Source organism: Emydura macquarii, unplaced genomic scaffold (genome assembly GCF_026122565.2).
Source record: "Emydura macquarii macquarii isolate MOO-44397 ecotype Brisbane River unplaced genomic scaffold, CSIRO-AGI_Emac_v2 contig_1551, whole genome shotgun sequence".
Classification (NCBI taxonomy): Eukaryota; Metazoa; Chordata; order Testudines; family Chelidae; genus Emydura; species Emydura macquarii.
Genome location: NW_027131688.1, coordinates 26,737,689 through 26,750,527, shown reverse-complemented (window position 1 = coordinate 26,750,527; position 12,839 = coordinate 26,737,689). Strand labels below are relative to the sequence as shown.

At 42.8% G+C, this 12,839-nt stretch overlaps 1 protein-coding gene across 1 annotated transcript in view; it reads right to left on the bottom strand.

The window, feature by feature from the left end:
• The window catches only part of SYNE3 (spectrin repeat containing nuclear envelope family member 3), a 59,845-nt gene that overhangs the window by 29,496 nt on the left and 17,510 nt on the right, over positions 1 to 12,839 (bottom strand). The window contains exons 5-12 of the mRNA XM_067555175.1: positions 10,253 to 10,414; positions 8,729 to 9,073; positions 6,578 to 6,714; positions 3,962 to 4,136; positions 2,726 to 2,908; positions 2,316 to 2,459; positions 1,522 to 1,656; positions 15 to 176 (exon numbers count right to left, since the gene is read on the bottom strand). Coding sequence (XP_067411276.1) covers positions 15 to 176; positions 1,522 to 1,656; positions 2,316 to 2,459; positions 2,726 to 2,908; positions 3,962 to 4,136; positions 6,578 to 6,714; positions 8,729 to 9,073; positions 10,253 to 10,414 — 1,443 coding nt within the window. The remainder of the gene's footprint in view (positions 1 to 14; positions 177 to 1,521; positions 1,657 to 2,315; positions 2,460 to 2,725; positions 2,909 to 3,961; positions 4,137 to 6,577; positions 6,715 to 8,728; positions 9,074 to 10,252; positions 10,415 to 12,839) is intronic.

Here is a 12,839-nt window from a genome sequence, read left to right as displayed (position 1 = left end):
GATGTGTTCCTCACCTCCAGTTCTGCGACTCTGCTCTCTGTGTTCCTTTCCCCACTGGCATCCCGATAGGATTCCAACTTCTCCTCGGTCACTGTGATCCACCGCTGAAGGTCTGACAGTTTGTTATTGAATGTCCAATGATCCCGAACGTGCTTCTGAGTCCGCGACAGGATGATCTAAAAATATCAGGAGTGACCAAAACACATCAGGGATAGAACACAAACAGACAGCAGGTTTCAGGAGAGACCATGGCGATGGGTGCTATAAAAGCAGAGAGATGAAATAAAAATATTGATGAAAGGCAGACACTCCAGTCTAGCTGTTTAGTACCATGACGTGGAATGCACATCTTAACTAGAGATCTACAAGCTCCTGCAGATCTGAGCTTAGCCACATGGTGCAGATCTGAGCTTAGCCACATGGTGGAGTGTTATGTATTAGAATAGTTTCCCTCTTCACAAATGAATCAAAGTGAAAAAGCCTATATTTTAGTATCTGAACTAAGTACTTCCTCCCCTCTTCACATACAAAATCACACTATATATAATTGAACGAGATCTGCCATATGGTATTTTTACCTGGACAAATACTATTTCAGTGATAAATTTCTTTACTATTTGTGATTAAAAACTAGAATTCCCTAGCATATTGATGTCAAACTTTATCAGGGATAATTTTTAGTGACATAGCAAACCATGAGAATTTTACATAATTCACTGTTTTGGGAGGGAAGATTTTTACTGCTGTAAAATATCCAAGCAAGATATCCAATATCTTTTATAAGCAACAAAAGATTTTAGGCCAAATTAGTTCTCGATGTAACTGCAGGGGCTTTGGTCCATTAACTTTTAGGTCTTATAAAGCATATGTGATAAATCTTCCTGACCTAGTACTAATGCCATATACAGCAAATCCCAAGAACACTGCACGAGCCGAAGCCAAAAAGATCTGGACACTCAGCGATAGACTCAGTCCCAAGGGGTGGGAGCCTCACACTGCACAATGGAGACTTTTCAAACCAAACACGCAGTGCTTATAGTCACTACAAGGGAATCTATCCGCTCCTCATGAACTGTCTGAACACAAAAGTTGTACAGTTGAATTATGTGTGTATAAGGAAAGTCATACAACCCCCACTAGTGTGGACACAGTTATATAGGTAAAAAGGTGCTTATAGTGGTATAAAGGTGCTTTAGAGCAGTATAGTTTAACTGCATCCATTTTAGTAGTTGTATCGTTATAACGATCAGTAAAAACTCTGCCCTCCCCAAACCAAAATACTTATTCTGGTTCAAAATCTACATGTAGCCTCAGCAGGTAGGATGGTGGCCACAGTGTAGGGTGGGGAATATTAAAACACTGAAAACTGGGGAATCTTTGAAGATTTATCAAGGCCATAAGAACTCAGTCCCTGCCTTCTGCCAGTGAAAAATGTCAGCAGTTGAAAACAGACATTATGATAATGTCAAAGGATCCTTTTCGCAGCTGTCACTTTAATTTTTTTACTACATGATGAGTTACCTCCAGAGATCTCTTCAGTGTTTGATAATCAGATGAAAGTTGGTTCATTTTCTGCCTGTGGGTGGGATTAGATTGAACTAGGTTCTCCAGCTCTTCCATCTGAACTATAAATTCTGCCAAATCTTCTTCGATCATCTGTAGAGGAAAACGGATACTATACATTGGCTACCTACATACTGAGAGGACTTAGCCCTACAAGACAGGTCAGAACATTGATTCTGCAGTTGGTTCCATTTGACAGCATGAGATGTTATGAAAGAACAATAACTAATTTTAAGTAAATTAGTTTTTGATGCCTAGAACTGAAAATCTCCAAAAGAAGCCATCAGCCATTCTGATACTTTAGCAGCTGATTACAAAGAAGCCAAGTGGATAGCATGCTTGCTGCTAGTAGGACAATTAAAGCACCACAATGGTGCAAATAGCACCAAAACAGCAGCAAACTGAGAATTTAAGGGCTTGATTTTGCTGTCAGTGAGGCCAGGTCTACACTAAAAGGTTAGGTCAACCCAGCTATGTCACTCAGGAGTGTGAAAAATCCCAATTCCCAATCCCAATTCTCAGCACTGTGAGATCAGAACCGGGCTGTAAAAGCTTATCATAGAAAAAAAATCTTTCTAGAATCAGATTACATGTGTGACAAGTCAAGCAAAGAAAGGCTTTTCCCCCTCTAGTACTTCGGATATTAATAAAATATGCATTTTGCCTAGAAGGAAAAGAAATCAGTCAGGCCACCTGCTAACGTGAGCATGATTAACATGCAGATTGAACAGATAACCATCACTGTAACATACCTGTAGTCTCTGGAGTCGTGTTTCTTTACCTAAAAGGTCAGGTTGTGGTTCATTCTCTAGATCTACTTTGGCTCTGATGGCAGATAACATCTTCTGCAAAGGCACAAAGCCTGCATCAAAGTCTTTATGCTGAGTTACCAAACTCTAGGCAGAGAGCAAAAAGAGCACTCAATAGAATGATAGCTATAGTATTTTGTCAGTCCATTTGACACTAAGCAAATAAGCAACTGCATTGCACAATACATGTTTCTATTCACCATTTATCAATCTACAAAATGCATCAGACACAGTTGGTTAGTATTAGTGAATTTATTTATACAAACCTGGATTAATAAAAGATTAATCACGATCTTTGGCATGGATATTAAACCATAAATGGCTTTGAAGTAAACTTACTATTAAATGCTCACCTGTAGTCTGCTTTTCTTTTGCAGCAGACTTCTGTGTAGACTTTCTCTCTCCTTTGCAGTATCAGTTACCTCTGCCAGGAGAGACTTCGCTCTCTCCTCACCAAAGATATTGCTTAGTAAATCCTTCTTCAGATGTATCATCATCAACTGCTCCCTGAATTGGGAGCTTTGAGCGAGGCATGCCTACAGGAGAACAATTCGTCTAGTGAAATCATACCACCCAGGGCTACGTGAACGGACCAACGATCAGATGGTAAATGCACAGAAAAACAGCAATGCCATGGCTGTAGGACAACAGTACCTTGAGTGTACCTGGTATATCACAAGGAACCCACAGTGTGTCCCAGTCAAGGGTCTAATCAGCAACTTGGCAGAACCCCAAGGGCAGCACCCATTTTTTAAAATAAATGGAGCCAATTGCAGTCACCTTCACCCCCAATATGGAGATGAAGCCCAAAGGCTCAGCATGAAGCATGGCTGCTCACATCAAGGTGAAGCATTGCTTACTGGGACCTGTCGTCTACACTCCTATAAGGAGGAAGCTGTGGGCAACACTGCAGGGCTCTGAGGGCCTACTCCAGTCTTGCTATAACAGATGATTCAGGTTGCTATACCACAAACTGCATCAGGAAGGAGGAAACTCTGCTCACAATAATTCTTTTCTCTAAACCAGACTGCTTCTTTTCTCTGGTTCTGCAGCCGCTTTGTTGTCCTGCATGAAAGAAGCCTACTGAGCTACACAGAGCTTGAAATGAAACAATATCAGAGTTCTGATTCAGTTTGATCCCTGCTTATAAAAGCACTTATTCCAGAGATCCAAGGGGTGGGGAAGGAGGTTGCCATCACTACCCACCTCACGGGCGCATGCAGCAATGACGCATCTTAATCTCTAAGCTATATTATTACAAAAGTATTGACGGAGCCCCCAGATTTCCTACCCAGATGGATTTTGAGTTACTGCCTAAGGCAATAATAATCACAGCAGCCCTTAGCTCTTATATAAAACATTCCTTACTCAACTGGGAACTCTGGGCATTCTGCTCAGTGAGCTAAAGTGACATGATTTTGTTACAGTTAGCGAAGATGTAGGCCTGCATATCAGCAGTTTTATTTCCTATGATAATTGAAAAATGTTCTCAGTTGTCGGTGTCAGACAGCTGCATTCATGCACGTGTCACTCCAGCTTGCAGAATGCGAACAAGATACCGGCTTCCTGACTTAGCAGCAACTCTCTACCTCAATCTGAAGTAAGAAGGCATGTGTCGATGCAGGCTCAGTAACTTTAGCAGCAGAGTCCAGGAGTCTCTGAGTTGGTGGCTTCCACAGCTGGAACTCTCGCAGTGGATTTTGAAAATGCTGCCTGAGGTCAGTTTCAGTCTCAGTGCTCATTTTAAATGTCTTCCCCTTAACACTGCGAGAATAAACAGACAACAGAGAGAATGATTAAAGTGAACTCAGGCTGAACATGCAATTCACTGAGGGACAAAACAGCACAATCTTCATGTGCCTGTTACACCTAACACAAATGACCGCCGTTTTCTCCTTGTGTACTCCTTGCTCTGTCCACCCTTTACTAGGCATCTGCTTCTGCCAGTCAGATGTCCAACAAACCTTGCTTAGATGTGGAGGGACACATTCATCTCTGCTGCAACTGCACTGAAATCACTGGAGACGTACCAGGGATAATATCTGGCCTGGCAGCTCCAGTGCCAAACAATCTCACTGTATTCATTATTTGCTGGTGTCTTCAGGATTATCCACCAAGCAAGATCAAAGGAACAATGTGCCTGGTGGATGGGTGAAACAAGCTATGCATGTACACCTAAGAAAGTAGCGTTTAGTTGCATCCCCCTTTGGCATTTATACATAAAAAGGTGAAAAAGGCGTTTTGGTCCATTTAAAAAACATTTTTTTAATCTTTACACACAAAAATAAATGTTGATAATCCAAAATTGCCCAGAATAAAGGGAGACAAAAATAAATTTTCCTGGTCTTTTATTCTAAATTTCTTAAGCTTCTTAGAATTGTTTGTGTGTCAAGTAAAATCAGTGGATAAATTAAAAGAGCAAACACTCATTAGACTAATGTATGGTTTAAATATCCGGGCTCCCAGTACGAAGGCTGGTCCTACATGTTGCGGGGCCGTGAGAGGTAATTTCTGCCGTTCCCTTCCCAGTGGCAGGCCCCCTACAGCTGTCTCCCATTTCCCTTTGCTTTAATGACTCCCATCCTGTTGGATCCAGAAGTCAGGAGAAACTTGCGATATAAAGTTTATGCATAAAAAGAAACATTGTCCTGTTAAGACACAGGACTGGGAATCAAGAGATTGCAGTTCAACTCCTACTTATGCCACAGCCTTCCAGTGAAATCTTCACCAATTTCACTTTTCTGTGTCTGCTTCCCCCTCTGTAAAATGAAGATAATACTAGTTACCTACATGTCACAGGGGTGCTAGGAAGCTAAACTCACTGCAGAGGGCCCTGAAATGCTCAGACGAAAGTCTCTGTTATTACTTCCTTTGCCATCTGCTCTACAGCCTCTGCTAGCAGCAGCCTGTGATTTTGCCACACCTTGCAAAGAAGCAGGACTTTGAGGAGAAGTTGGCAACTCAGAGAACCACCACAGATTTCTGGTCAGAAGCAAATTTAAGTCTCCTATATTTGTTCTTCATTGGGGGAAAAAAAATCAGTTTCTTTCATTTTTTTAAAAATTTGAATTGCTTGCTTTTCAGGATCAATTTCATTCCTCCAGTCCTTTTCAATTTGCCAGCACAGTCTGCTCTAGGAATAGGAAAACCAATTTAGATACAATTTTAAAAAACTGACCTTTTTCCCTCTCCCAAACTGATCCTTTCTTGAAGTTTGCTCAAGATTTAGCTGCAGCCTCTGCACTTCTGGATTCCAACCAGCCTGGAAGCGGAAGTGCTGAAGCACAGGGAGAGGCTAGATTGGCCATGTTTCCAATCCAAAAATGTAAGCAGGAAACAGGAGGTACGTCGCAGAGAGAAAAGTGGAATAAGCCCTGCCAGACAACTGCGAGGGGAATGATTCATCAAAACAAACCTCCTGGAAAAAGGCCACGTGCATTCTGCAGTAATTCAGCAGTTACGGTTCCCAGCCTGATTTTTAGTTATGATCATGAAAAGCAAGCAAAAAATAAAAATACTGATTCAACAAGGTTAAAACAAGTAGTCAAACCAACGATTTCATTCAGACTATGCATAGTACAGCAAGAGCGTGATCCAAGAGCAGATGAGGCATCCGTGTTTCAAACCATTATGGAGACTGAGAAGATACTGTGGAGTCAAACCTTCCCACTATGTCAGAGGAACCACAGAGATCAGTTTCATTTGATATTTTTAACATGTAAATGCTCGATCTTGCTCTCATTGAGGTCAGAGGCAAAACTCCCACTCAAACTTGAGCCCTAAAAAAGGGATTTTCCAGCACTCAGAACTAGGGCCAGATTTGTGAAACTATTCAGCACCCAGCAGCTCCTGTTGCGACACTTATAGCCAGAATGTCAAGAGGCCAACGCCCAATGTGCTGAGCTATTTTGAAAATCTGGTAATTTATTCTGGTGCCTAAATGGGAGCTGGGCTCTTCTGGGACTTCTCCTGTGAGTCAATGCTTCTCAACAAGGTTCCAGGAACTGTTCCAAGGCAGCAGGTTACTGAAATGTTGGGTGTGGCTATAACCAGATTAAAAACAAAACCCCTTTGTGACTCTACCACCTAAGGTCAGTCTGTATCTTGCACTTTCTCCACAGGCCCTTGCTGATCCTTTGAACCATTTAGTCCCCAGTAAAGTTTTATGTCAAGCTGCCCCACCCAGATTCCCCATTGATAAATACCTTTGGTATTCCTGTATTGCGGATACAACACCATCAGACAGTGGTTGTATATCCTGTGGAAACCAGAACAATTCCTTAAGATGAGCCTTCAGTCTCTCAACCTTTGACTCTTCTGCTGCAAGCGCTGCTCTTGTTGCCTGAATCATAAAAATAACCATCAGTCTGCACTATGAGCACAAAACCTGGAACATGGAATGTATAGACTATGCTGAACCTAGAGACAGTCAAACTATTTGCAGGAAGTCACTTATCTAGCAGATTTGGCCCTTTTTTCTGTTCTCAAACTGTCCATGAACCAATCAGGATTTTCATGAACTTTCATGTCGTTTGTTATAGTTGGGTGACTAATTTTTAAGAACACCTTTGTGCCTATGGGTTTTTTTGTAAACTGTTCAAAGTAAGTACTGTGTGAGTATTTGATATGCAGAATCCACTGTTTTAACTGTGTGACTGGTCAACAAAGTCACATGGCTTAATTTCTGTTTCCTGACTGGGCATCCTAAGGCGAGCAGAACTTTTGGTACAACTGCCGTCAAACCTATTTGTACTAATAGCAGCTCTTCCCTAACCAGTTACAAGAATACAACATGGTTACATGGATGTGCATGGAAAATGAAACAAAAAGGGATAGGTACATGGCTGGAATGAAACACAGTTTGGATTTAGTGAAGGATGTTTGCAACTACTTTTGCTCTACTCTTTGTACAGTACTTGCTGACTACTACACATAACAAGGCATTTTGGATTGTAATGAAAGTAATAAAAATGATGACAGATGCATAAATGTCACAGCTGTTAACAGGAAGTTAACGATACATGATTTTAAATACTCCATCTGCAAAGAACCGCTTCTTACTGCACCCTCAGCAAATTTGCAGATGACACAAAGCTAAGGGGAACGGTAGACACCCTGGAAGGTAGGGAGAGGATACAGAGTGACCTAGACAAATTGGAGGATTGGGCCAAAAGAAATCTGATGAGGTTCAACAAGGACAAGTGCAGAGTCCTGCTCTTCGGACGGAAGAATCCCATGGACAGCTACAGACTGGGGACCAACGGGCTAAGCAGCAGTTCTGCAGAAAAGGACCTGGAGTTACAGTGGACAAGAAGCTGGATATGAATCAGCAGTGTGCCTGGTTACCAAGAAGGCTAATAGCATATTGGGCTGCATTAGGAAGAGCATTTCCAGCAGATCGAGGGAAATGATTATTCCCCTCTATTCGGCATTGGTGAGGCTGCAAAAAGGATGTGGACAAGTTGGAGAGAGTCCAGCAGAGGGCAACAAAAATGATTAGGGGGCTGGAGCACATGACTTATGAGGAGAGGCTGAGGGAAGAAAGTTTGTTTAGTCTGCAAAAAAGAAGAATGAGAGAGGATTTGATAGCAGTCTTTAACGATCTGAAAGGGGGTTCCAGGGAGGATGGAGCTAGGCTGTTCTCACTGGTAGTAGATGACAAAACAAGGAGCAATGCTCTCAAGTTGCAGTGTGGGAGGTGTAGGTTGGATATTAGATAAAAGTTTTTCACTAGGAGGGTGGTGAAGCACTGGAATGGGTTACCTAGGGAGGTGGTGGAATCTCCATCTTTAGAGGTTTTTAAGCTGCGGCTTGACAAAGCCCTGAGTGGGATGATTTAGCTGAGGTTAGTCCTGCTTTGAGCTGCAGGTTTGACTAGACCTCCTGAGATCCCTTCCAACTCTAATATTCTATGATTTTTATGCCAACTGATGTTTGAGAAGTTTGATTTTTTTAATATGAGATTTCTACAACCAGAAATCTGAAATTATAAGTCTGTGCACACATGCACCAGTACACACTTTATTTTAAAGGGACTACATGCAGAGCAAGGCACAACCCTATGCGAGCAGGAACAAATATTATTTAGTATGCCTAAGGAAAAGCTGGGAACAGGTAGTGTGAGGCAGAGACTGTAGAGTTGTTGGTTTTTTCCTCCCCATTCAGATTCCCCTTATTCTAGTCTACAAACATTCTTATACCATCCACAGCCTCATAATATCTGAGTGCTTTCCTACACTGTACTGTGACATGACTAATATCTGTGTGATCAAGGGTAGTCATGTGCATTCAGTTTTGTCAAGTGTGTTTACCATACTTCTGACGTGGTTTTGGACATACAAAATGCAACAACTTACAATGTATTTTCTCCACAGACATACTAACTCCTCTTCACTCTTCGTCCTCTCCCCTGGCTCCAGGTCATTTTCTAGTCTTTGTACAATCTTTCTGAATTCCTGGATCTCTGCCTCTAACTGTCTGGCTTGGGACTCATAGGCACTTTCTGACTTAAGGATCTTATGCAGTCTCTCCTCTTCCTCAGCACACATTAGTTGCAACTTCTCCAAGACTTTCCTCAACTCCTCCAACTCATCCTTCATCTTCCCAGCTCCCAGAGGGGAGGTATTCTGGATCACCCCTGTAGACTGAACCTCAAGGCGCTTCAATTTCTTTTCACCACTCTTAACATCTTTGGCAATGTCCTAAAGAAAAAGGGGAATCAGAAAGTGTTAATGGGAAAGAATGGTTGGGTGGGGGTGGGCTGAAAATGACACTTGAGATTAGTCACTTTCTATCTGTATATTTGTTTTCCTCTCCAATTGTAATTTCAAGGCATGTTATCTATGAAGTAGCAATTGCCAGATTTGATATAGGTAGGTGAGATAATACCTTTTATTGGACCAACTTCTATTGGTGAGAGAGACAAGCTTTCAAAAGCTCTCCTTCAGGTCTGGGAAAAAGCTCTGTGTAGCTCAAAAGCTTCTCTCTCTCACCGACAGAAGTTGGTCCAATAAAACATATTTCCTCACCCACCTTGTCTCTCTAATACCCTGGAATTGACACAACTACAACAACATTGCTTACAGATTTGATAAACTTATTTGCTATTTGTTGCCTTAACATTTAGATAATAGAACTGCAGGAGCGTGTCTTCCCAAGAACGAGAGGAATCTTTTAAACCTGTTGGGCCAGATTTTCAAAAGCGTGCAGCATCCACAATCCCAGTGGACGTCAACAGGAGCCACATGTACTTGACATCACTGATAATCAGGACACAGAGGTGTCTAAAGTTGGGCAGCCCAAACTGATTCACCCAAAATTGGAGACCGCTTTTGAAAACGGTGCCGCTAACAGCATGACCAACTCCAAGCATTCAAAAATCACGAGTCAGGCCCCACCAAAATATCAGGAGATTTTAAAACAAAATAAAGGTCAGGGTTCTTTTTATTTGCCTTCTGGCTTTTGAGCCTCTGGGCAACACTGAGACCATGTTTATAGGCTTCTCTCTGTAATCAGGAGGGCTAGAAACCTATATTTTTTTAAATGAAAGCTCAGATTCTCATGTAATCACATGACTTCAGGAACTGGAGCTTTAAGAAAAATGTCAAATAGCATGAGACTCATGATAAAATTGTGAGAGGTGGCAATGGTACATTAATGGCCTCACAGAGAGGTGGTGGCAGACCTAGGATAATTCCTGATTCAAAGTCCCCTGCTGTAGCTACTACATCAGAATTTATTTTAAATGCCTCTCTTTTAAATACACTATTCTGTTAAACACTCATATAGTTTGGGAAATATACAAAAGAAGGGATTCAGGTGAGAAGAATATATTTCTTGGCAGCGCCCGCTCCCCCCAGTAGAACTGTATCATAAAGAACCTGCAGTGCCTTTAGCCCGTTCTCTGCTGGCAACTTCGTTATTTCTCCGATGCAGCAGTTAAATCTTTCAGTCACACCATTCAGCCACAAGTGAAATTTGTCGACATTGGCCTTGTATTGCTCATGTTCCTTTGTTACCTTTTCAAGCAATTTCACTCTGCACTGTAACAAGAAACATTCAAAACCGTCAGGGCAAAGCTTATGTGTCTCTTCACAGGTTGAATTTTTAACCAAGAAAAAGAATCCATTTCCCTTCACTCCCATGTCACTCAACCTTGTCAGGAATTTGCATCTCATCTCCAGTATGAGGACAAAAATATGTAAAGTTTTCTCCCGATCTTGGCTGTGCTATAGCATCTCAAAATGTATTCAGAGAACAAATGATGGCAGATTCTGTGAGGTCACTGCCTAGCCTTCTCTTTATAAAGCTTCATATTTTTCATTAAAAAAAACAGTATTATCCTTTCCCAAATTTGCTCTAAAGAGACAATATATGGGGTCTAGCTACAGCTACCACCTCCATGAGGTCAAAAAGTATAGGCTTATTCTGCTCGATCATGCCTGGAGGCATGCAAATAATTTCACAGCACTTGCCATTTAAACAAGATGTAGAGAAAGGACTAAAATTGCATTAGAAACTGCAGTATTTTTACCATCTGTGGTAACCTCCAAAGACTTTGCTTTCATTGGCACAACATATAGGACCAGGCTGTGTTTGGCTCTGCATAATCTGGGGACAGGGTGCAAGGAGATGTCTCTCTACATGCATTTTATGCCCCTGTGCAGGGGCCAGACAAGACTGGATCCTGGGATCTGGCTGATCCACCCAGACTAAGGCTGGTCATTGGTTTAGGGGCAAAGGTCACTCAAAGCTTCTCTTTGCTCTCCCTGATCCTGGAGCTGCTCTATGCAGTACCCTGCATCAAGCTGGAATAGTCTGACGGCTCCTCTCTCTCGTTTTAGCTGCAAACTGCCCCAGCAGTCTGAAGACACCATGGTACAGTGGCATTCTGGCCATGCCACCTCTCTTCCAGTCATGCCAGCAGCCCATAGACAGAGAAATGTATGAGCCCATATGTCGGCTCCAGCCACCAGAGGGTCACCCTTGTGCTGGGATGATCCTCCAGGGCCTGTCCCCCTGGCTTTAGGGCCACACTACGCCAGTGATGCAATGCATAGCAGCTACACCGCACTGGAGAACCTGCCCCACAGTGACAATCTTTGCAGCCAGAAGACAAACTTTTGATCTCAATTACGTGGTGTATTAAAACCTGTTCAAACAGTAGGCTGTCCTTTAAATTCCAGGGCATTTCCCTGATCCTGCTTGCAAGTGTGGGGACTCTGTAGGGAAGCGTGTGATCTGGGCTTTGCCTAGCATGAGGGATCACAGGCCTTGAACTCAGGCCCAAGGGTCCCCACATAGCACTCAGGCCATGACTTCCACCCAGCAGCTCACCTGAGTAACCAGGGAAGGGTCCAGTGAAGGGTGAGCTCGCAGATGGCCGCACCCACAAAGCTCCTGATTGGGGGAAACATCCAGCCATCCAGCTGGCTGAAGGGTGCTATATAAACCAGGAAGAAACACCAGAAAGTTGTCTGAGCAACTAAGAAATCCTTGGCTGACTGATACTATGGCTTTTTCCTGCTTACCTGAGTGACTCCTGAGCCCTGCCTCCCTGCCTGCTCCTGGTTCCTTTTCTCCTATCCCAGACTCCCGTCTACTCTCAGTTCCTGCTGTCCTGCCCTACTCCAGGTCCCTGCTCCTCTGGCTTACACCTGACGCTGTCTCCGGTTCTGAACTTTGGCTTGGCACCTGACGTGGTCTTCGGTTTTGACCCTTCACTCTGACCACTTGGTCTGACTCCTGCTCTGACCACTAGCCCTGGCCACCCACACCCCGGGCACTGCACCAAGCCGCTATTAGTTCAGCACAAAGATAGCTTAGAGTAAGGTGGGGTGAGTTGTGCCTCTCTGTTTTGAGGTTCTTGTGTGTTGTTATTCTGAATTCTAAGAAATAAAGTGTTACATTGCAACCTTACAGCAAGAGTATTTCTATGTTTATCTAATTTCTCTGTTTGTATGCTGCAAACATAACAAGTTACATTAATATAAATAAGGAGTACCTGAACTAATTCAGTTCAGTTACACTGGTGTCAACTTGCTTTAAGTGATGGGAGAATCAAGCCCAATGGCAGCAGGATTTGCCATCTGGATGGTGCCTATCTGGACCCTCTATACCATGGGCTGTGCCTTCAAAGGGACAGCCTAGCCCATACAGCAGAGGACAAACAAGAGTGAGGCTCTGGAATAGCCTTCTGGTAGAAATGGTGGGGGCACGAAACCTAAATGGTTTTAAGATGGCATTTGTTAAATTTGCGAATAGAATTATATGATGGAGTTGCCTGTGATAGCAGGTGGCTGGACTCAATAACCCAGGAGACCCCTTCCACTCCTGTATTCCTAAACACAGGTTTGAAACAACAAACAATAAAAAAATGTTGACAGTAGGTTGAAAATGGCTAAGTTGAACATAGCAAAGCATCCTATAACCCAACACAGAAACTTCTTATTGTGATTTGACTGTCCA